Below are 23,358 nucleotides of genomic sequence, written 5' to 3'. Positions count from 1 at the left end.
TCACCTCCGGTGGGTTTCAAGCTGTTTCAAGGGGGGGTTCCCTCCCTCCCATGTTGAGAAGTAAAGGGCCGAGTACAGACAGCGTCCTCACCACCCGGGCCACATCTCCTGTCCAAACAGTAAAGGCAGCAGAGATTCCTGGCCCTGAGGTCACAGCCATGAGTGTTTCTATGGAGTAGCCAACTTCCTGGAACACTGACGGGCTCGGGGACTTTATTCCCTTCCATAGTTCGGGATGGTTCAGGCAGACCCAACATGGGCCACGCATGATAGTGACGGTGACTCTGACTTTGAAAGAGTGGGTTTCTCTCGCCATGCTGGCCCTGGTGGGGAGCCTGCAAGAGATCCAGTAGGCCTTGCCAGGTGGACAGCCTCACAGTGGGCAGCAACTGTTGGCAGGTAGAGAGGCATCGCTGCTCCTTGAGGTTTTTCTCAGCCTACCAGGCTTCTAGGGGATCCGAAAAAGACCCCTCAGCACCAGGGATCTGTGTCCCTATTGTCCCCTATACCTTTGAGAACCGGGGTGGTGGCACTGAGCCAGGCAAGCAGAGCCCTGGGCAGACCTGGCAATCACCTTCTAAGCTCTGCCTGCTGACCAGAAGCCAATCCCAGACAGGGCTGGTGCAGTGGCTGCCTGGGAGCCCAGTTCAGCTTGGGCCCTGGCCAGGGCCGCTGCCTCAGGCCAAGTCCAGCCGGGAACTAGGCTGAAGGCCCTTTCCTCTTGGCAAAGTTCCTTGTCTATGGGTGCTGTGGTTACCAGCCTAGGGAGGACATGGGGGAGAGCCTGGTACAGTGGGGAGACCCAGAGGGGCTCCTGACAGCCACTGTGGGGCTTCTTTAACGAGGCTTAGGTCTTCACACCAATCACACTGGTCCCAGGTCTTACAAAACAGAACACGCTCTACCCCACATTGTCAGTCCCAGATCACAGCCCCAAGGACCACAGCCCGAACAGGTCTGCAGAACAATGCCACCGACCGTCCACTTCTCCCATCTGAGATACAAGACAAGCCTGCTGCTGAGCATGTTCCCAGAAAAGATGGGGATGTGTGAGGTGGCAGTGGCTCTTCCGCGCTGTGTGCTCCAGACCCTACCAGCTGCTCTACTGGCCTGCAGCTCTGGACGTGAGGCAGGTCGTGGTCTCAGCTCCAGGGACACCTCAGCTCTGCCCAGGACACCACGAAGGCCTGGCCTGAATGCCTGGCTGACTGGCTGAGAAAAACATTCTGGAAGCCAGCGTGTCAGAGGGCTGACTTGACACACCTCAGGCAATGAACACAGAAGGCCTGGCCCCGTCCGTGGGAGGCTAGTCTGTCCCTGTGCCAAAGCTGGTGATCTGCCATGGAAGCATGGGCCACACCTGGACGGTGGCTACTCTGGGGCTAGCGGCAGGAAGGCTGGGGAAGCGGCTAGGCAGAGCATAGAGAAAATGGTCTGCCGGGACCTTTCTGGGAAGACGCTCTACTCTCTGTGATGAGCAAAAGAGAGTGGGAATGGCTGGGCTTGGCGGGGCTCCTTGGAGGGCTGACCACTGGAAGCAGCAAAGCCCCTTTAACCTGGCACTTGGGGCTGCAGAAGCTGCAGTCCAGGGACACCCTGGTCAGCCTCAGCTGTCAACTATCTGAGAGAAGCCCTCAGTGTGGAACTGTCTAGATCAGGTTGGCCTGTGGGTATGTCTATGGAGATTTAGCTTATCAGTTGATGTAGGAGGGGCCAGCAGTCTGGGTAGCATCATTTATTGGGCACATGGTCGTGTGTGTGTGTGTGTGTGTGTGGTGCTGCTAACCATGAGCCACTAAGAGAGTCAGAGAATGAACTAGTAAACAGCTTCCTTCCGTGGTATCTTCACCAAGCTGTTGCCTGAGTTCCTAGTCTAACTCTCCTCAAATATGGACCATGATCTGGAAGGATAAGACAAATAAGCCAAACGGTAAGGTTGTTTTGGGCCAGATTGCTTAATTACAGCAACAGAATAAAACCAGAGTACCTGGAGATCTCTGTGACCACTGAGGCCACTATGTGGTCCACAGGGGGTAGCAACAAGCTGCACTGCCTGGGAGGCGAATGTGACCTACATGACTGGACACAACTCATGGCAGATGAAGTGCACACCTATGTATGCAATGTGGCCAAGACAGTCCACAGACGTGATGTCATCGGACAACCCAGGAGTGCGGACAGCCTGAATACAGCCTGGAAAAGGTGTCAGCTAAGAGGCCTGGAGAACAAACCCTTGTGGGTCTGACTGGCTGCCTGACTCTGTGCCAAAGATCCCCGAGGGTGTGGCCCACCAGAGCCCAGTCCTGGGTGGCTGGAGGGCCAGGTGCTAGCTAGCCATTGCTTGTGCACCCGGCTCTCTGGCCAAGCCATCCCATCCTGAGCCAGGGGGACAGGCGGAGCAGAGCTTTGGGGAACGAGCGTTTGTTTTGAGTTAAGCATACCACTGAGACAGAGTCCCCTACTTCTGGAAACTGTGAAATGGGTTGTAAAAAACAAAACCACAGCTCACTGAGACGGCGCGGCAGCTCCAGAGAAGCAAGTCCCTTCCCAGGCTCTCGGCACTCCTGTTGCTTCCGGAAGCCCAGCTGACTGGCTGCTGGCATGGGCCTCCCTGGCTCTGTGTCTGGCGGCTGCACCCACAGCCTGTGCCAAGATCCCACCCTCCTGCTCACACCCATTCAGACTCCCCTCTACCCTCAGCTTCTTGTTCTGCCTCCCTGGGTCCCCTGTAGAGCTAACCAGGCAATGAAGACATCGGGTCCACCAACTAGTCTTTGGTCTCCCTGGGAGACACCAAAAGTGGCAGAGACTGGAAAGATGAGCATCCTGGGGCAGCTGATGGGAAGTGAGGCTCTCCTCTCACACTGAGCCTGCCCCAGAGGGAGCTGCGGAGGAAGAGACAGCCCTCCGGCCCCACCCCACATTCCTCTCATTCCAGAAACCCTAGGAAGAACAGACCTTCCACACAGGGTTTTCCGCATAGACAGAGGATCAGAAGAAAGGGCTCCAGTCTAGCCTGCCTGGAAGCTGAATGATATCTATCTATCATCTATCTATCCGTCCACGGCCCCGTGGAGGGGGAGGGGCTAAGAGTGGGGATGCCAAGCTCTGGTAGAGAAGGAATTCTGAGACTCCTCCCCAAGGCAAGGTGTAGAGGCGTCCTCGGTGTGCACTGGTCTGTGGGTACGGAGACCCGTGGCATTTCCATCCGCTCCAGCACCTGAAGATGTGGGGAGCCACATACATGACGAAGGTGGGATGGGACCTTATGCAAGCTCTCGCAGGGCGTGTCTCATGTCTCCTGGTGTGTGACAAGCACCGGCTGTGCATGCACATCTACAGTGTGGGGCTGTGAGCATGCACCTGTGGCTGCATAGGAGCCTTTAGGGCACACAGACTATGCACATTCTCCAAAAAGCTATTTCCCAAGTGTCGGGTCTTTACCAGACTCATGCTGACTGGCCTGGGTGGACCCTGCTGAGTCTGCCCACTGCCTCCCCTGGTGTGGAGCCACAGCCAAGCTGGCTGTAGGAGGAAGTCAGCCCCAGATGACCACTCTAAGACCTCTGACATAGGAATGCAGCCTTCCAGATGTGTCTCTTCAGGCAGGAAAATCCCAGACCTGAAAGTGGCTCGGGAATTAGGAGTACTTTGGCAGGCTATCCCCACAGCAACTCGGGGAGCAAGATCCAGCTTTTTCTCAGACCCCCTTGCTAGCAGGCACCATCGTAAGCTCGGGCAAAAGTTTCCTAAATCTCTAGGGCTGCTGATAGCAGGTGTCGGCCCGTGACTCAGCATCCTCTCCTTCTGCCCCCAAAGCCCTGGTAGGGGCTGAGGACACCTGGTCTCCACAGAGCCCACAAAAGCCAGCTCCATGAAGGTGGCTAGCAGAGGAGAGGCTAAGACAGGCCCCAGAGAGGAGAACAAAGAAAAGAGGAGGAAGGAGGCCTGGTGGAAGGTCCTGGAACCACAGCCCTGGGCGGGGGCTAACAGGGAGGCCAAGAATGCTGAGCAGTGGGCGTTGGGCTTGGCCCATCCTGGGGACATGGGATGGCCTGGGAATAATCACCTCACCCGGGAAGCCCCTCAGTCAGTCAGAGAGAACCTTCCGGAAGTCCCAAAGGAAGCCACTCTCAGGCCATAATAGGAAAGCGCTGTGGTTGCTGAGCCACTCAACTGGGCAACCATGGAAAAGGCCGGGAGGCAATGATGACAAGGACAGGCCCAGCCGACAGCCCAGAACTAATAAAAGAAAAGGAAAATCGGATATAAGTCTGGTTCTTATTAAAAGAGTAAATTTAGCCCTTTGGCTAGGACAGGAGGCGGGGTGGCCAAGGCTCCCCACTGGGGGGAGGGGGCTGGACTTCTTCCCAGAGTGATTCAGTGTCCCAGGACAGGCAGGCAGGGGTGGGGCTGCAGGAGGGGGAAGGGGCACACCTTCCCTTGTCTCCCCTCCCTCCCTGGGTAGCTAGGGATCCAGGACCTCTCCCAGATGCCCAGGACTCTCCTCAGGGTGCAGAGATGAGCCGTATGGGTGTGAGGAGGTGACCAGGACTGCTCAGCACCACTCCGGCGAGCCACACACCCCAGCTTGGACAGCTTCAGCCACCAAAGCGGGCACTTCCCTTCCCACTGCCTTGAAATAGGCTAGCCACATAAAGGAAGGCCACCCCAGTGTAGTTTACAGAACCTCACACCCATGCATGCTCACATATAAAGCTATACATACACACGCAGCCATGTTCACAGCGTACATTCACACAAACACATTCACACAGAGACTCTTAAGGACCTACAAATACATACGCACGCTTGGGTCTCTTCTCGGCGAAGCAGTGGTCCCACCAAGACCGGAAGCTCCGATCCAGCTATGGGCACCCACCCTGTTCTCCAGTACCTAGGCTCTCACCCACGTCCATAACCCTGGAGGATGAAGACGTTGTTGAACATAGCCTGTTTCAACCGTCGTCAGGCAGAGGACAAAGGACTCTCCCCAGTCATGCGACCGGCAGGATGAACTTCCATGAAGAGAATGCTCACGTTTTCTAGGTGACTGACTTCACCGGGCTGGCTGGGCTTCCCCTCCTGACGAGTGGACCCCTGTATGTGACCCCTCTGTCCCATCCAACACCCACAGGGATGACGTGGACTGCATGGAGCTGATATTCCAGGGACAGGACAGCCTGAGAGGCTAAGGATGTGGGGGAAGGTGGAGATTACAGCTGCTAGAGACAGCTTCCTATCCTTCCATGTGACCCCACTCTCGTGGCTCCATCCATCCTCACCCATATCATCTGGTTGCCTGGAGGTGCGAGCCCTCAATCCTTGTGGTCGGGGCCTAGCACTCTGTGGATAGCCACAACCCCAGATGCACCGCACTGCAGGGACAAAGGGCCACTGGAAGTTCCCGGGGCCAGTGCTCTGTATTTCTCCCGCACCGACCGTCTCACGCGCCCAGAGGCTACCCCATTAGACATCTACCCAGGCCTGGCCCTGAGCAGCAGACATCCATGCTGAGGCTCTCTCAGCCTGGGCCTCTTTGCTGCACAGGGCGCTCAGAATTGGACAGACTGACTTCTTGCTTGAGCTCAAACTCCCACGCCTCCTTCACACAGAAATGATTTGCAGGATTCCTTGCCTGGCCGACACTGGTGGTCTGGGAATTGGGAAGTACCACATCTGCTAGAGGGGAGAAAGGGCCAGTCATGTCCCTCAGGCAGCTTCCCATGGTGCCCCGAGGCGAGCTATAAGGTTGAGAGCCTGGGCTAGCTTGTACTTCCTAGAGGACCCGAGGACCTCTGCTGTAACACCTAGCAAGACTCAGGCGCATGGGGAGGACACCTCTGGGTACCTCACACGTAGGCAGGGCAGACACTGGCCTGTACTGTATCAAAGGGCTTAAGTAGGCAGGACAGCAGACATATACATGGTGGCCATTGCCTCTGGCCCTGGGTCAGCTGCCACACTGGGCTAGGAGAATTCCAGCTGGCCACAGGAACCAGCTGCCCTGATATTTGGGAAGGACGGCACCCAGGGCATGGATCCCAGCATGGCTTGGCATAGCCGTAGTAACCTGGCGGCCCAAGGGACACTGTATTCTCTGCAAGGATGCTATCTATGGGGGCATGGGCATCCTTGGTCCCTGATACCAGAGACAGAAGATTGTCGTTTCCCAGACAACCGTCTCAGGTATGACAGACTCCAGCCACTCTGAGACTCACCCCGTGTTCTCTTTCAGAGGGAACTAATGGTGGCCCTCCCAAACTCAAATTCTCAGGGCTGAAGATCCCCAGGGACCACTTCCCAGAGAAGGTTCCTCCCTGGAATTCCTCAGCCCGGCAGGGGACCCTCTGCTGCAGGTCCAAGGGGCTGAGTTGGCACCTGTCTCTTGTGACACTTGATCCCGTGCCAGGCATCACACCTGGGCTAACCTGGGGCAGAGATCTCCAGTCTTAGACTAAGAAAGGAAGAGGAAGCTGGGCGGTGGTGGCACGCACCTTTATTCCTAGCATTCAGGAAGCAGAGGCAGGCGGATCTCTGTGAGTTCGAGGTCAGTCTGGTTTATAGAGCAAGTTCCAGGACAGGCTCCAAAACTACACAGAGAAACCCTGTCTCGAAACAAAACAAACAAACAAAAAAGAGAAAAGAAAAGGTCTGGGAAAGACGCACACAACACGCTAGCTGCCTTACACTCTGGAGAGCAGGAATTCTGGGCAGGGAAAACAGGGAAGTAACTGCCCGACTCAACCTTGGTGCTCTCTCCTAGAGGTAGGTCCTGGCTGCAGGGAAGACCTCCCAGCCTCAGGTACTTCCACACCTTACAGGGTGGGAGAGGGAAGGACGGAGAGCCCAGAAAGCATTGAGTGGCAGGAGAGAGACCGGGCTGAGCAACCGAAAGCCCTGAAGGCTTCTGGGTCTCGACAGGTTCAGAGTGCCACAGAGGGGTCTGGAAACCCAATCAGAGCGCAATGAGGGCCACTTTTTCAGCAAGACTGCTTCACTGTGCCAGCTGCTGAGCGGAGGTGGGGACTCCTCAGCCCCCAGGACACTGAGTCTCCTCTGCAAGTCCATACCCCTTTAAGAGGCACAGAGGTATCCAGTAATGGCTTCTATGTGGAAACACAGAGATCAGGATGCCCAAGGCCACACGGTGATGCTAAGGACCGCAGGACTCAGGCTGTGCCCTGTTTCCACCTTTCCCGCCGCAGGAGAAGGGCATATCCTCACCCGTTCTCCCTCTCTGCTGCGTGTTTCCCCAGCAGTGCGGCTGCGGCAGGCCATGCCCGCTCCCTTCAGCATGGAACGGAGACGCAGCTTTAGTCCTAAGGACACTCATTGTGAGCAAAAAGCAAACTTCAACCCCAAGGCAGAAATAGGGTGACCTCTTAGGATTCTGGTGAGACGAGTGAAGGAGTTTCTGGGACAGAAAAAGTCATACCCACTGCACAGAGTGGCTCAGAATGGAACCTGTTACCCGTGGGGGCCAGCCTAAGGGGGACTCTACGGACCCCATTTTAGAAGATCCAGTAGAAAGGTTGGTCGTTTACGTACACTTTCATCATTGGACGCCAGGTCTCACCCTTTACTCACTAAAGCAGACTGGGCCACAGGTCACACAAGTCATGGGGTCAGAGGTCACAGCAGGAGGAACTCCCTCCTTGGTGCATATGTGGCGGGAAAGGGAATGACCTCACTGAAGTCCCCACTATGCTGGGCGGTAGTAAGGCACCAACTGATTTTTACCCTGTCTGCTTAGAGTTTGAAGGCACAGACGCCTTTGGCATGGTTCTTGAAGGTGTTCCCCAACAGCCTTGGAGGACGAGCTTGACCATGATTGACACGCAGATGCACAGTGATGCTCAGATTAGCTTGTTCTAGCACCAGACACAGGATCAGCTGCCTACTATAGGGAGGTGAGGGCCTGGACTAAGGTAGGGTCTGGTTAGGGCCTTCGCTGGAGCCTGGATGGGTAAGCACCAAGGTGGTCCCAGCACACTGACCCCACCTGGTGCCAGCCGGCAAACAGAAGGCTGGGGCAAACACTGTCCAGGTCAGAGGACACAAACTGCTGCTATCCAGGCCACAGAAGGAGGCCTGTGCAGAGAAAGAAATTCTACCCCGGCTCATTCATTAGAGCTCTCATGCTCATTCAGGGGAGCCTGTGTGGCTCCAGGGTCATCTCCCCTCACCTTAGCCCAGCCTGCAATCTGAGGAAGCCATGAACAGCCCCCGCGCCCTGACCCACAGCTCTGGCCCTCTCTTACACAAACCCACAGGAACCCCTAGGGAAGGAGCAGGCTTCCCTCAGGGCTCAGGCTGCTGGGTCTGTGGTAGACAGCAACGTTCTGACTGGGAAAGGGGATGGTTTACACATTCCAGGGGGCTCTGCAGAGCGGGTACAGCTCACAGTAGAGTCTACAGCCATGATGGGGGCATCTGAAAGAGAAGCCGGGACAGAGAAGCGGGGCAAGGCATGGTGGAGTCAGCTTTTGGATACCAAGGGGCTGAGCTAGACACAGACAAGAACAAGACTGAGAGGCAGAAAGACTCCAGTGGGGATGAGGCTTGGATCTGAAGGAATCAAGCCCTAGTCAGTATCCAGAGACCAGGGAGGGCTGGGTGCAGGGGGCCTGTTACAGCTGTGGGGGTTACCAGGATAGCCTCCAGCGCTCTGACACGTACCCTTTGGAGTAGGCCTAGAACGCCATAGAAGCTAGAGGCCATCACCTCCGAGGGAGCATGCAGAGACTGTGGGCTCCACCCCACTTGCCCTTTCCTCTCCTTTGCTCTGAGTAAAGCTGCTGCCAGGCTAAAGGATGCCTGCTGGCCCCAGGGACAAGAACTGGTGAGGTGCCTGCAGTTCAGTCCACCCCATGCCCCAGATTCCTGACCCGCGGAACCCAAAATAATAAACATTGGCTGTCTGAAGCGGCGGACGCTGAGGATAATTTGATGTGTTTGTTAACTATCCTGCAAGAACTAATGGATATATAGGGGGCGTTCACGGCAAGGCGGGAGTGCACAGGGAATCTCCAAGAAGGCAGAGGGAGGAGGCACTGCAGGGTGGGCCAGGACAGGGGTCAGACCCGCTCTGCAGAAGACAGACTCTGGCCAGGGAGGGGCCCGCGGGCCCCCACCATCCTTGCAGCCCCTGCCTTTCTGGTGAAGGGCGCGGGTCAAAGAATCCCAGGCTAACTCCAATATATACCAATTACACATATTTTTTATTATAAGGAGCAAACTCAAGCACAGAGAGAGCATGAAGGAACCCTGGGCGGGCCAGCGGTTTTCTCCGGGTACCCAAAAGGTCACACCTAACCTGGTCTGACCTCTTAAAGATCACTGGCTGACAGAGGTTCCTCATCACCTCCCCCTTTTGTCTAAATAAGGGAGTTCCAAACCCAATACAAACTATATACACTAGGAACAGATATCAAGTATAAAATTAGGATTGCAACCTGCATAAACAATATTAAGCAAGGAACACATGCTAAATGACTTAATAAACATTCTATCCTAAGGAGTCTAAATCTTGCATGGCAATGGCTTGGCTAGATCATAAGACTTCCCACTCTGTATCTGAAGCCGCATTCCCTGACCATCTTCTATTGAAGGGCCCCCTGGACTTGGCCATGCTGGGTTTTTACTTTTTACCACAAATCTGAAATGTGTTATAAAGGTCAAACCATACTGTGTACAGTTTTTTTTCTGTTTACTTTATATTCAGAAATGATAAAGGCTTTTTCCGGGTTAGCCTAAGATATATTGTAATTTAATTTAGTTTTAATTTTAGGGTTACTTTAAAGAAATAAAAAGTTTATTTTTAGGATACCTGAAGGGTTGTAAAAAGTCTCAAAAAGGGGACTGATTTCCAGGCAAGTTTCCCACAAGGGACCTGATGGCCTAGGGTGATACAGTGCATAGTAGCACTGGTTGGTCAGAGTAGCTAGTCCCTGCACAGAACTGGCTGGGCCTGGGGGGCAGTGGCACAGGACAAGAAGGACGGATCCTCTAGGGGCCAGCTCACCATAGGGACAGAGCAGTTTGCATGGAGAGGGCGGACTGAGTGTGAGTCCTTCCTGTACCAGGTACAGCCAAGCACAGAGACAATGAGGGCTAACAGGGAAGAGGAGAGAAACCGGGGCCTGGAGGGGCACGGAGCAGGGAAGACCTTGTTGACAAGGACTTTGCTGAGACTGTTTGGGTAGAGGCATCACCTGAGAGAGGGACAGCAGAGCTAAGCCGGGGGGGGGGGGGGGGGCTTCAAACATGGGGTAGGTAGACGACTATGCTGGGGGAATGGGCCAGGGGTCTGACGCAGGGAAACAGGCTCACTCAACACGGGAACACCTCTCTGAGAGGAGTGAAGAGGGAAAGGCCAGGTCCAGGGAGAACCCAGAGAGGGTTCCATGGCACAGGGTACAAGGGTCCCACAGCACTCGCTCGCTTAGACGAGGTCTTGGGTGGTGCCACAGAGGGTCATGGTGTTCAGAGCTCCGCTCCCTCAGTAAGTGGCAGGGTTCAAAGGATGGAGCAGGAGATACAGGACGTCCTGGAGGAAGAGGACCAGCACAAAAGTGAGCATGGATCCAGGCTGGGAGACCTGCCCCCAAGTGTGAGAACGGTGAGCAGGTGTGAACCGGCACACGTACACATGGTGGGTCACGTGTGCTTCACCCACTGGCTGCTGGCTGGGCCAAGGGCAATGGCAGCTAGAAAGCTGTGCCCAGGTGTGTAGTTCGGGCTTTTGCTTCAGGGAGAGGACATACCTGCCAGGTCTCAAGGGGCACCTACCCTAAAGAGCAGTTCCTTCACCATGGTGTCCCTTCCCCCTAGTTTAGACTCTTTAGGTTTCCTACCCTGGTAGCCGCGTGTGTTCCCCTCAGCCCACCCCTCTCCCGCACAGGGCAGTCCTCCTCACCCTGCCCTGCTCTGCTTCCAGAGGGACCCAGTCTGGCTCTAGGAATGCGTGTCCATGGCTCCTCCTCTGGAGCTACTTGCAGAAGACAGGGAAAGTGGGAGCCCCCCATTCTACCACAGGACCAACAGGCGTGGGGTAAAGCCCAACAGAGCTCCGTTCTTACATGACAACCTAGCCAAGCTGGTTCATTTCTCACTCAGTAGAGTTGATTCTTCTCCTTGGGCAGGGCACCCCAGAAAGCACAGCCCCCCTGAGGCTACACTTTGCCTTGCAGACCCCCACCTGTTGTTCAGACGCCTTGATGGGAGGCAAACCCATCCTCCTCTCCAGCCCTCCAGTCCCTACCCCAGGGTAGGAGTGGACTGCTCGCTTGCTTCTCCTTTCCAGTTCCAGGCACATAGCAGTCAGCCTACTGATAACCCAGAAGGAGCAGTGCCCCAAGCCAGCCGAAAAGCCTTCCCGACCAGACACTGGACTCTTTGTTGGCTTGGCGGTGGCGGGGGGAGGGCAGGAGCTGACCCACCTGTTCGCTCCCCCAGGTCAGAATCAAAGAGATGCTTTCTGGCCCACGGAATCTGGAACCTAACCATGAAGACAGCTGCAGCCGCCACCTACAAACACCAGCTTGATGACTAGAAGCGTGGACATTAGACACCCCTCCACCAGCCTGAGGTCTGCTGTGAGCCCAGAGCTGATCTCGTAACCAGGGCCCAGGCGCCCCCTCATTCGGCACCCATCCACCCCTCCCCTGAGCCCACACCCCACGCCTGTGGTGGCAGCTGCTCACAGGGCCACAGGAGGCAGTGATATTATATATTACGACAAACAGGGGCAGCCCACTGACAAATAGGCCTGCGTGATCTAAACGGTATATTATCCCATAAAAACGTCAGCGGGCAGGGCGTTGGAGCCAAGGAGGAGCGTCGTCCGTGCCGGAGGCCCTTCGAGGCCTTGCTCCTGCCCAGCACAGCAGGGCTGCGAGGTGATTTTCTAGGCGCTGCACAATGCTTGAGACTCTGTTTCTTGCTTGTTACACCATGTCTGTTGGGGAGGGGAATGAGGTCCCAGAGGTTAATGGGGACCAGGAACCCCAGGGGAGACGTTCCCTGGCAGGCAAAGGGGTTGGGCATGGGACAGAGCGAGTTCCCTAATTTGCCAAAGAGGCAGAGCGCATGCTCTGACTTCTGAAGCTGATTCACGGCTCGCTCTCTGCAGACTAAGGAGATACACACACCCAACCTGGCCCTGGCGGCCTCCTGCCTCCTGGGCAAGCCACCTCCCCTGCAGGAGCAGGGACTTGAGAACCTCTGGACAGAGCTCCAGGGGCCAACCTGCCAAAGCGCCCGAGGCAGCTGTGTCCTGGGTTTCTTTTGGGAAAGCTCCAGAATCATTCTGGTCCATAATGCAGAAAGGCATTTCCTCAAGGAGTGCCTAGGCAGAGACCTCCCAGCCATGCCAGGACCTGGTCAGGGCCACCAGGCCCCTCCGATGTAACTCTGAAGGAGGATGCAGGCTGAGCTGGGGCAGGGGTGAGGAGGTAGGGAAGAACATCCCTGGGACTTTGACCTCTACAATCAAGGTGGCTGCACGGGATCCAGGGGATAGGGCAGCATACCCACTGTGGGACTTGTATTCAGAGCACAGCAGCATTCCAGGGGCCCCAGAGGAAGAAGGGCAAGGAGGCACTGGGGTGACCACCATTGCTCCCTTCCGCTGCCCTGCCAGAAAGTTGTGATTCCCAGTGGTGCTGCTTGAACTTTATCGGCTGTGCTTGGGAATTCCCAGTACAGGAACCCTGAGGGTCCCAAGCTCTGAGTTGGAAGCAAAACCAAAGCATTCTGGGAAATGTAGTCCTTGGGGAGCTAGGAGGGTCAGCAAGATGGGGAGTTAGGGAAGAAAAGAGAGCCAAGCTGCCACCCTGACCCTAACTTCAGAGTGGAAGTTTGAAATGCCAGGGAAACAGATTCCCTAAAAATTCACGCCTAACTCCACATGCTTTTTCTTGAACAAGAAACCCTGGTCCTTTTATTTTGGCAGGGGAGACCTCCTCAAAGAGGAGGATCCCAACTGAATCTCACAAGTAGGAAGAAGCCTTCATTTCCCACACCCCTTTCCTCCTCTGGCTAGGGCCTCCAGACCCAGGGCGGGGGTCGGGGGGTTGAGGGGTTGGGGTGCGACCTGCTGCCTCCCAGAGCCCATGAGCATCCTGAAGCTCCCACGTTATTTATGTTCACAGCCTGCCCTGATGACATATGTAAGTTGACAGCGAACATCCTATCAACTTGCTGGAGTGTATCTTGATTGTTAAAACACACTCTTAAAGGTGTACAATCATTTATCAAATTAAAATAGCCAAGCTTTGCTTGTTCCTTCTCTGCCTTCCTGGAAGAAACAACCCCAAGCAGCCTCCCGCCTCCTCGGGCCTACTGTATTAGCACTGGGTTCTGCTCTCCAGAGCCCCCGTGCCTGGGACCCTGGCCTCGGCACACCCTCCCCCTGCCCCAGGCCAGGGCAAGCCCACTAATCGCCAAGAAGTGACAAACGCCAGAAGCCCCACCAATTAAATTTAAACTCACGCGAAGCTCAGTGGCTAGTAAATTATTATTTTTATTAGCTTGAACCAAGTTCCCGTAAGAGAGAAAGTCAACTTGCTCCCATGAATGGCTCTTGTATAATTTATTTAACTCTGTGCTCTTTGCCAAAGCCTGGAATATTTTTAGCTCGTTCTGTTGTTGGATTTGGCTTTTTTATGTGTGTTTCTGAGGGGTATTTTTAGCTTCATCCATGTTATTCTAACAACCTCCTATGCGTTTTTGTCCTGTCTGTGCAGGCTGTTGAACCCTGTCTCACAGGGAGCTGAGGGAGATTTCTAAGAATAACTGGGGAGTGTTTGGGGGTGCAGTGTTTTCCGGGGGAGATGTGCTCTCTGTGCCACTCCTGCCTCGGCCACCAATTCGCCTTACTGCTCACGTGACCTGGATATTCCAAAGGCGCACTCAGCGTCCCCCATAGGAATAATCAGACTCGGTGGCCGCACGGGCCCCACGAGGAAAAACCCACTTTCCAAACACAGCTTTGGTGGAGCGGGCGCGGCTGCCACAGCCACCCCAGTCTACGCAGCCGCCAGATTCCCGGATCCCTGTGGCTCCGTTGGGCGCGGCGGCAGCTTTGATGTCTAGCTCTGTCACTACGGAGCGGGATGGGTAGAAGCTCGGAAAGTAACTCTTTCACACCTACTTAATGTTGGTAACTGCTGCAGAGACACTGTCGCACGGTGCAGTTAATGAGGTATTTACGAAAATGTATTTTTTTTCTTACACACACACACACACAAAAAAAAAAAACCCACGTGATGGGAGGGACACTCTCGATGGGGTCTTTTCTCACCAGAATATGTATATATTTTTTTAATCTATAGGGTAGGTGGAGTTTGGGTGATTATTTCATTATTTTACATTAGAGACGACTGGTCATCCAAAGTGCCTTTAACAGGAAGTAGGTTGGCATCTTACTCCAGAAACGGCCTGCCCCGATCCCCCGCCACCCCCAAGCCGCAGCCAAGACACATGGCTGCACAGGCCAAGTTAAATCACGTCCCAAAGCCAAAAGGGGTGGAGAAGAGTCCAAAAGGAGATTCACACCAACAAGTGAACCAGCCCCTTGGTGGAGACCCAACCTTAGGGGGGGGACTCTAGGAGCACAGGACAGGAGCAGACCCAGCCGGAAGGGGGGGAGGGGCGGGCGAGCACACAGCTCCCAAGTTTCTCCCTGGGGCAGCTACCTCCTGATTAAACCGGTTCCTGGGGAGAGGAGAGATCCCCCAAGCAACTCCAGGCAGTAAGACAGAGGAGAAAACCTAGGTTAGTTCGTGTTGATTTTCCTTTTCTGTGTGTTCCCCCATCCCGAGATTTCACAGTTTTGCCTCCGGACCATCTGTATTAAAATCTAACACTGAAAATAATGGTTCCAAACATTTTAATTGTGCCTCTCCGTGACAAGGTTAAGGGAACAGCACTTTACCATAAACCCTACCGCTCGGACAGAAAGCTACCCGCACTTTCATTTTTGGGAAACAATGGGAGAGGCCTGGGAGCCCAGCACCCCCCCTTTAGGGTCCCGCAAGCGGACACCGTGAAAGCACCAGGTGGGAATGAAGCAGGGCAGCAGTGGAGGGACCCTCAGCCCAGTCTGAGCCGTGGTCTGACCAGGCAGGTGGGGCGAGCACACCACACAAGGAGGCTGTTCCCGGGGAGCTGGGGGCTGCAGCCTGGATGTCTGCATCCTACGCAGACACGGGGAAGATCTTCCCCAGCAATTTTGCTTTCAGCTCGGCAGCTGGGGCAGGGAGGGGCAGGCTGGACTACTGCAGCCTTGGCCCCTGGGCCAAGGCCATCCATCCACAGAGAGGGGAGACTACAAGAAGGTGGCCATTTGGGAATCTGCACACAGGATCCACACACAAGATCCAAAGACAAATTCTTTAACTTCTTCACCCCATCTTTTTCTCTCTAAATGAGGACCCATAAACTAAAGTACAGGGATCTCAAGAATAACTCCCGTCTTAAAAATACATGCAGTGAGATTCTAAAAACAAATACGAAATCCTGCTATCCTGGATCTTAGCAATTGCAAAAGGCTTCCAGCCCCACACAACCAAGTCCAGGATCTCCAAACACAATAGGTTCCTCTGGTCCCCAAGGGGATGGAAACTGGGCCCTCCAGCACGAAAAGAGGGAGCCCTCTAGGGCCCCCAGTGTATGAGGAAGCAGGAAGGGTGTGGGGTCACAGACTAGAACCTGGTGCAGTTTCTCACAGCTCAGTGGCCTGCAGTCCAAGAACCACGTGGTCCAAGTTAGCATGAGCAAGACAAAGGTCCAGGCCACTTCGCCACATTCTCACCTGACTGGGTACTACCTAGATCTGGAAACAGGGGCAAGAAGAAGGAGATGGCCGCTGACCAAGAGCTGGCTGGGCGAGCAGGGTCAGGAGGCAGCAGTGACCTGAACTGATGGGGAACTGGGCTTGGCCTGGCTGCCCCAGGGGGCACAGTCCCAGCCAGCCTGGGCACTACTGTGGAAACCTGCTCTCTGCAGCACTGTGGCCTACCAACCTGGAGGGCAATGCACACTGGGGAAGAAGGCAGAGGCATCCCCTCTCTTCTCCAATCCTGCTGACTGGTCTGCCCAGTCAGGAGCTGAGGCTGGAAGGGAAGCTGGGCACTGGTCCCCGCTGCAGCTACCACGTCAAAGCCCTCCCTCCGTTCCCCAGTGGCCATGAGAAGAGTGGGCAGCGTCTCAGGGCAGTGGCAGGAACACACAATGAACACAGGGCTATCGGCAAAAGGCGAAAAATATTTTAAAATCACCAATTGCTCAGTCAAATACTCTCCTTTCTCTTCCCAGTTATAAATCTAGAAGAGTAAAAAAAACGGAGAGAGGGGAGAAAGAAAGTGGTCTAGAGAGGGAGCACAGCCTCCCTGAGCTCCCGCAGTAAAGGGGAGCAGGCGGTGTGCGGCTAACGCCGCAGGAGGCTGGCCACTCTAGCCCAGGGCTGCTCACTCAGAACAACTGCGTGCTGTAAAAGCAGGAGGCCCTCTAGTAATTAAGCAATTTCAAGTTTGTTTCAGTTTTTTTTTTTTGAGGAAATGCATTTTTTTTCTTTTTGACTGCCTTTCCTTCCAACATTTTCCCTTCTAGCCCCGTTCTTGCCATCCGTTTTAATCCACACACTAATTGTAATCCCATTAAAGCAGATATAATTTTATTAGTATTCATGGTTCATCAAGCTAATAATAATAACTGCTACTGCCAAACTGAAAAATAAAAGCAGCAAATAATATTTCTGATGTTTAGAATAAACTGTTAACAAAAGCAAGCCGATCTGCCAGGGTGACCAAACAGGTCCACTAGCGGTTCCTCGGGCTCCCCCAACTCCACCCACGCTGGTCAGTGACTACCCCGCCAGCTACGGCTTCGCTCCAAGAGACTGGGTCAGCGCTACCAAAAACAGACCCTGGGGAGGGGAACACAAGGGGACTGCAACGCGGGTGCGCCGGGGCTGGTCGGGACAACTCAGGGTCTCTCCTCTTGAAGCCAAAGCGCGCAGACTCGCCTGCACCGAAATCCAGAGCGAGGCGCCTCTCAGAGTTCCGCGGTGCGGGATGCGCGGTCCGCACTCAGGCCAAGCTTAGTCCGGCGTTAGCAGGATACCAGAGGCACTTGTTAAAGCGCATGCATCCCCTGCAAACCCATTCTCGCCCTGACACTTCAAGGCTTTATATAGAAACAGGATTTTCTCGTCTTACACTAGCAGTTCCCATTAGCGCTCCCGGGGCGCACACCACTCTAATCCGCGGGCCGGGCGCGCCCTGGCCCCCTCCCCCAGCCACACAGTCGTTCTGTCCCCCGCAGAAAGCGCCACGGTGTCTCAGACGCAGAACGTCTTAACGAGGTGAATGCAGAATGCAGAAAAGAGGCTTCCGCAAGAATTTACTTCTGCAGGAAGGGGTGGGGGAGGGTGGCTAGGAGTAGAAGGCTTGTGCTTACTGCCTGCTCTCGGGCTGCCCTGCGAGACCCAGAGTAGTCGGGGAAAGGCTGCTGGAAATAGCGCAAGCCCGTGGGCTGGCAGGATGCATTGCCCGCCAGGCGCTGCGAAGGGAAATGAAACCAAAGCTCCGAGAACTGCTCCGAGGAGCGGAGGGGCCGGCGCTCCATGCACTGGCCACCGTTGCCAGCTGCGGCGGGGCCTGTGCACCGCACCCGCCCCGACTGGGCACTGACCTGTGTGCGAAGCCATCGGCAGCGGCGACGGGAAGTACTTTCCGGGCTGGAAATGCGCGGCCGGCTGCGCTGCGGGGCCGGCGGGGGCGAGGCGCGCGGCGGCGGCGGCGCTGCGGTGGCCCAGGCTCCCGCGCTCCGACAGCAGATGCGGCGGCGGCGCGAAGTCTCGGCCATCCATGCCGGGCCCCGGCCCCGGCCCGCCGCCGCCTCCAGCAAGCAGCGCGGCCGGGGCCTGGGGGCGGCTCGGAGTGCAGGCGGAGCGCGGGTGGCGCGCAGGAGGCGGCGTCTGGGGTCACCGGCGGCACAGGCAGCGGAGCCGTTCAGCACACCGGCGGACTCGGTTTCTCGGCGGGCGGCCGCGCTCCGAGCCGGCGACCGCCGTGCAGGTCCATGGTCTGCGGAGGCAAGCAGAAGAGATCGGTGACTCGGGGGTTCCTCTCTTCCGGGGGTCCCCGCCCCTCCCGCCACCAGCCCCCTCCTTGCGCGCCAACCGGAGAGGCATCCTGACCGGACAGCGGGGCCGGGAGTGCTCGGAGGACTCCCTACTGCACACGCTAACGCGCCGGGTCACTGGAGCCGCCCTGCACGCGAGTCCGTGAGCACACACGCACCGTCCGAGCCACGCTTGGCCTGCAAGAGCCAGAGGCAACCCGACCGCGCTGCGCGCAGCTTCCCTTTCTGGTCCCTGAGAGTCCCTGCGGCGAAGGCGCCGTTGCGAAGAGGCTGCTGGCTCCGCTGGGTGATAAAAACCCAAATCTGCGAAGCCATCACGCACACTCGCACGCGCGCGCACACACACACATTCACACACACCCTCTCCCCTCCCCCGCTGCCCAAAGGTGTCTCGGAGGAAAAAGCCCGGGGTCCACGCTCCCCCCCACACCCCGGTCTTTCTGAGGTCCAGCTTTTACTGCATTCCGCTTAACCGAATAACCATGCTAATTAAGCGAGTAATTTTATTGATTGTAACTCAAGAGTTTTTTTTTAAATAACCTTCCTTTTCTCCTCTCTCCCATCCCCCCCCATGCGTCTTTCAGTCCATTCTTTTGACTGTCGTCCCCCACTCAGCCCCAGCGGGACCGGCCCCCACCCTTCAGCATTGTGCCACAACCCCAGACTGGCGTCCCGGAGACCCGGGCGCCCCTCGACCGCCACTGGCATCACCTGGGCCGCTACGCCGCAGTGCCTGGCCTGCTGTCCCCGAGCTTGGAGCTTCCTGGTGAGGCTGGAACAATCACCCCGCCCCCCAATCAAATTCGCCCAGGATCTTCCTCTGCGGATTGGGGCTTTTGGGGGAGGGGGCTCAGAGAGTCAGAAATTGTTTTCTCTCGGCCTCCCAAATCGGCCACGACGTTTCTCCATTCAGCGCCTGCCCTGGATCACCTAACCAAGGCTGGTCTCCGCACGGCACCCTGGTCGACCCTGCGTGGAAGGAGCAGAGACCAAGCAAGGCGCAGCCTTCTCCTGGGTCTGGGTCCCAGCAGACCCTGGTCCTCTGTCTTCCCTCCCCACCTCTGGCAAGGCCGACTTAAAATGATCCTCCTCTCCCTTTTCTTCTACCCCTCCCATTGTGAAATGTCTACTCCCGGGCGAAATCGCAGGCAATTTCAAACTCTTGAGAGGAGCAACCGAGCAAACGGTATAAACTGTACACCACCATGCACGTGCGACCAAAGTCCCTCGGCCCTCCTCCATTTCGAAGACTTCTTTCCTTATTTATGAAATACGCATTGTTTTAATGCTTGACCTCAGCTCCAGCAGAAGGGAGGTATTCGTAATTGTGAACTTTACAGAAAATCAAAATCTTTTTTTAAGCCATCCCACCGTGACAACAAAGCGATTAAGATGTTTTGTATTTCGTAAATACCATTTAAATTGCTATATTTTATGCTGTGGGTTCCACACTCTCTTATTTGCACACTATTTTGTGTCTGATTTAATCTATAACCGAAAACATAATGTATTAAGTGAATACATATTTGCTCAGGTGATAAGCTTTTTTTTTAATATTTATTCGGAGAATTTTGCATTGTAAATAAACGAGACTACACAAAGACTTCCCTTTGTGCTCAAACTGCATACAAAGGGGTTTGGGGCTCTCTTCCCTCTGGGGAGTTTCACTCTCCCCGGGTCCAACAAATAAACTCGCCTCTCCACCGCGCCGGCCTGCTCAGCGATCGCCAGAGTGCGGAAGGCGCAGGCAAGGCCGAGGCTCTAAGCCGGCGCCGGGGTCAGGGGAGGGGCTGCCCAGGGCCGGTGAGGGACTTGCGCGCCCCTACCCAGGCCGGCGCCTCTCGAACCCGGGAGGGCGCTGAGGAGGACAAAGGGAAAGAAGGAAGGGGAGGGAGGTCAGGAACCTGCCGCTTCAAAGGCGCCGAGGGCCGGAGTGGGGTCGGAGGCTGCGCGCGCGGTACAAGGCTTCGCGACGGCCTCCGGGGAGTCGTGTGTGCTGGGCTTTTGTTCTGGGCCCCCACCCCCAGTAAGACATTTCAAAGTAGGAGCGAAAAGTGGGGGCTGCAAGCGATTCTCGGGACGCGGGCTTTGAGCTCACGCCGGAGCGGCTTTACTCTCCACCCCCTGCGGGCCGATCGCTGGCTCGTTTGTGCCTTTCCCACCAGCCCGCTAGACTTCCTGCGCCAACAAGGGCTGGATTACGTCGCCAGGACCCGCCGCTGCGCTTCTGGCCGGACTGGAGGGGACTTTTCTTTGTGTTCTGTCCTGCTCGAGAACTGCCGCGCCGCCCTGGCTGCTCGCGCCCTGGGCCTGGGAAAGCCGGCTCGGTAACGGGACGAGGAGGGGCAGCCACCGGGGCCACAGTGCGAGGGCCGAGGACCGGAGCTGCGATGGAGCAGTCCGCGAGTCCCGAGGCTCCGAGGCCTCCACGCGCCCAGTCTCAGGACGGGACACGGCAATGGACCCCGGGCAAGGTTGGATAAGAGGAAACAGAAAGTGGCCGAGAGCCCCGCGCGGTCGGAGAGTCGCCGAGAAGAATACGTCTAAAGAACCCGAACCCCAGCAAAACCTCCCCCGGGTGGCTGGGCGTGACCCCCCAGAGCCGCGGTTCCTCCAGAGGCTTGGCCAGCACTGGTACCCCCCGGCTTCTCGAGGTTTGCTTTGTTTTCAAATTTTGCATCTAAAAGCCGGGTCTGAGCCGCCTTTGTCCTCCCGTGGAGGCCAAGCTCTGGGATCCGTGAGCTACCTCCTGCCGAGTCTCCCGCGCGGGTGGGCTCAAAGGGGCCTGCGAGGCCAGCCCGCAGCCAGGAGCGCACCGGACGCGAGTGGCTCCAGCGTCGCTGCACAACCCGCTCCCTGCGAAAGCCCCCCCCCAATCCCGGAGAGGAAAGAGAACTGGGTGGTGCGAGACCCCGGCTCTGGGAGATGGACCCGTGCCCGGACCACGCCACTCGGGTCGTGGCCTTGAGCCCGCGTGCTGCCCAGGACGCTCCGCATGAAAACGCCCCACTACCGGCCCCCCTCCTCCACCCCCACTCCTCCAGAAAAAAAAAAAAAGATAAAAAAAGAATTAAGTCTGTGGGGAGCGAAACCTGAAAACCTGCTAGTACCCCCTCCAATCCCCTGTCCCTTCACGAGGCCCAGAAGAAGCGGCCGTGGCCAGCCAGAACCGACCGTTCCCCGCGCCGGGGAGCGACCGGGCGGGGCCCATTCAAGACTGCTGGGGGAGGGGAGTAGGATGGGGGAGCAAATAATTGGGGTTCGCTCATGGTTTCTCCAGAGCTAGGCTCTGACTGCCCACTCGGGGCTACCCGCGGGGCTTTTGCTGAACGAAGCGTGGCGGTCTCTGTCCTGTCTCGATAATTTATTTTTAATGCAGGGTGTCGATCGAGACAACAAGCGCTCAGAGCAAAGCAAGGACGCATTACGGGGGGAATTTTAAGCCGATCGATAAAATTTTTCAGAGAAAAAAAAATATCGTACTCACATATATAGTACATCTTTTTTTTAAAAAAAAGCCTTTCAACATCATAACGGATTTTAAAAGGGAAGATCTATTATTTCTTAACGCCACAATCCTGAATTTCTTTTGCTTAAAAAAATGTAAATCCCCAAAAGCCAAAATAAAATAATAAAATAACAAAAATACAAAAAAAATTTAAAATGAAAGCAATTTCAGTTACTTACTGGAGGCTGTTTCCTGGATACAATTGAATGCAATACAATTAAATCAGTAAATGTGACTTTGGTTTGTATTCCTATTGGTATTTTCAATGTGCTGACTGTTGCACTGTGAATGCACGGCTTCCACAACAACGACTCTAGCGAGCCCATCCAGAGCGGCTCTCAAACCTGCAGCCCGGCGCGGCGAGCCACGGGCCCTGCATACTAATAAGCTCGTGCCACTCAACCCGGAGCAGTCCGCGCGCTGATTGGCCGCGCGGCCCTCCACGGCCCAGAGCTCGTGCCACTCATTCGGCGTAAACAGGCCTCCCAATAGGCTGGCGCCGGGCCAGGGAGCTGCCAATCAGGGAGCAGCAGGGCTACTACCGAGCCTGATGGCGCCTAATTCAAGCCCAGCGACTGCGCAGCTCCTCTGCGCAGATCGTTGCTGCTGAATGGGAATGCGGTGGCGCAGGGCGGGAGAGGAGCACCGGCGTGTGAGAGCGCGTGTCCACGTCCGGGGGAGACCTGGGGGTTTGTTTTTCCTTAATTTGTCAGGCCTAAAGTGTGGGGGTTTGTTTGTTTGTTTGTTTGTCTTCGCGCTGAATAAAAAGAAACAGCCTCGCGCCGGCCAGATGCCCTGTCCACTCCTGGCGTCCGTCTGGCAGGTGGCGGAACCTGGGCTCAAGAAGGCCCAACTTCCAAGCGCAGAGGCCGGATTGTCTTGCTGTCCCTCCACCCGCAGGCCGCCACTCACTCGGACCCGAGCCGGAGAAAGCACTTGGGTCTGAGGCGTGGCCACACTGACTCCTTAAATGCTCGCCTGGTCCTTCCTCCCTCTCCCCGAGAGGCAGCGAGATGAACCTTTCTATCTGTCCGCTCTCGGTTTTATCTCCCTCTGCCACACTCTCTGCAGCGCAGCAACAATCGAAATGAAAATCGAGGCTCCGTTGCTAAGATAAGGATTTACTTTTTTCATCAGCTCCTAGATTTTAAAAATATCTTCACTTGGTAATTTTAGGGGTGGTTGTCATGGTGTGAAAACCGTGCTTAGCATTTCTTACCTCCTGTCCTTGCATTTTCGCACTACAAAGGAAAACAGCCTCCAAACAATTCTCTTTATCATAATCTGAACCAAACCACCTTTTTAAATATTCTGCAAGCAAATATTCCGGTTAGAATTTGGTTGCCTACCCAAATGTTATTTATTTTCAGGAAGCAGAGGTGATGTCTTAAGTGGCGATGAATACATAATTCTGCTCCTCTTTTTCCGTGTGTGTTGGGGGGGAGGGTATTTAAGTAGATGCCAAACGACACAGCCAGACTCCTTTTAATTTCTCCAGTCTCTTTCCGGCGCGGGCACAAAGGAGTTAAACCTGAGCGCTGTGGTCGCCACTCTTTCCCCGCCTCCCTCGCTTCTGTGGAACCGCCACGATTGGTTGGCACCGCGCCAGCGGGCTGTCCATCACCAAGTGTAAACAAGGCGCTGATTGGCTGTTATCCAGTCCGCACAGGGCCTCCTGAAAAAAGCAATTACTGGCT

At 55.7% G+C, this 23,358-nt stretch overlaps 1 protein-coding gene across 5 annotated transcripts in view; it reads right to left on the bottom strand.

Moving 5' to 3' along the window:
• Bahcc1 (BAH domain and coiled-coil containing 1) overlaps window positions 1-21,964 on the bottom strand; it is a 60,038-nt gene extending 38,074 nt beyond the window's left edge. For 2 of the 5 annotated variants that reach the window (XM_057773767.1, XM_057773771.1), the window contains exons 1-2: window positions 21,841-21,964; window positions 17,701-18,095 (exon numbers count right to left, since the gene is read on the bottom strand). In XM_057773767.1, the coding sequence (XP_057629750.1) occupies window positions 17,701-17,878 (178 nt within the window). In that variant the 5' untranslated portion in view covers window positions 17,879-18,095; window positions 21,841-21,964. Of the gene's footprint in view, window positions 1-17,700; window positions 18,096-18,191; window positions 18,325-18,864; window positions 18,920-21,840 lie in introns of those variants that run through there. The other 3 variants (XM_057773769.1, XM_057773768.1, XM_057773770.1) reach the window with 3 other exon arrangements.
• Between the last annotated feature and the right edge of the window lie 1,394 nt (window positions 21,965-23,358).

The sequence above is a fragment of the Chionomys nivalis genome, chromosome 7, assembly GCF_950005125.1.
Source record: "Chionomys nivalis chromosome 7, mChiNiv1.1, whole genome shotgun sequence".
Lineage (NCBI taxonomy): Eukaryota > Metazoa > Chordata > Mammalia > Rodentia > Cricetidae > Chionomys > Chionomys nivalis.
This window is presented reverse-complemented; position numbering and strand designations above follow the sequence as displayed.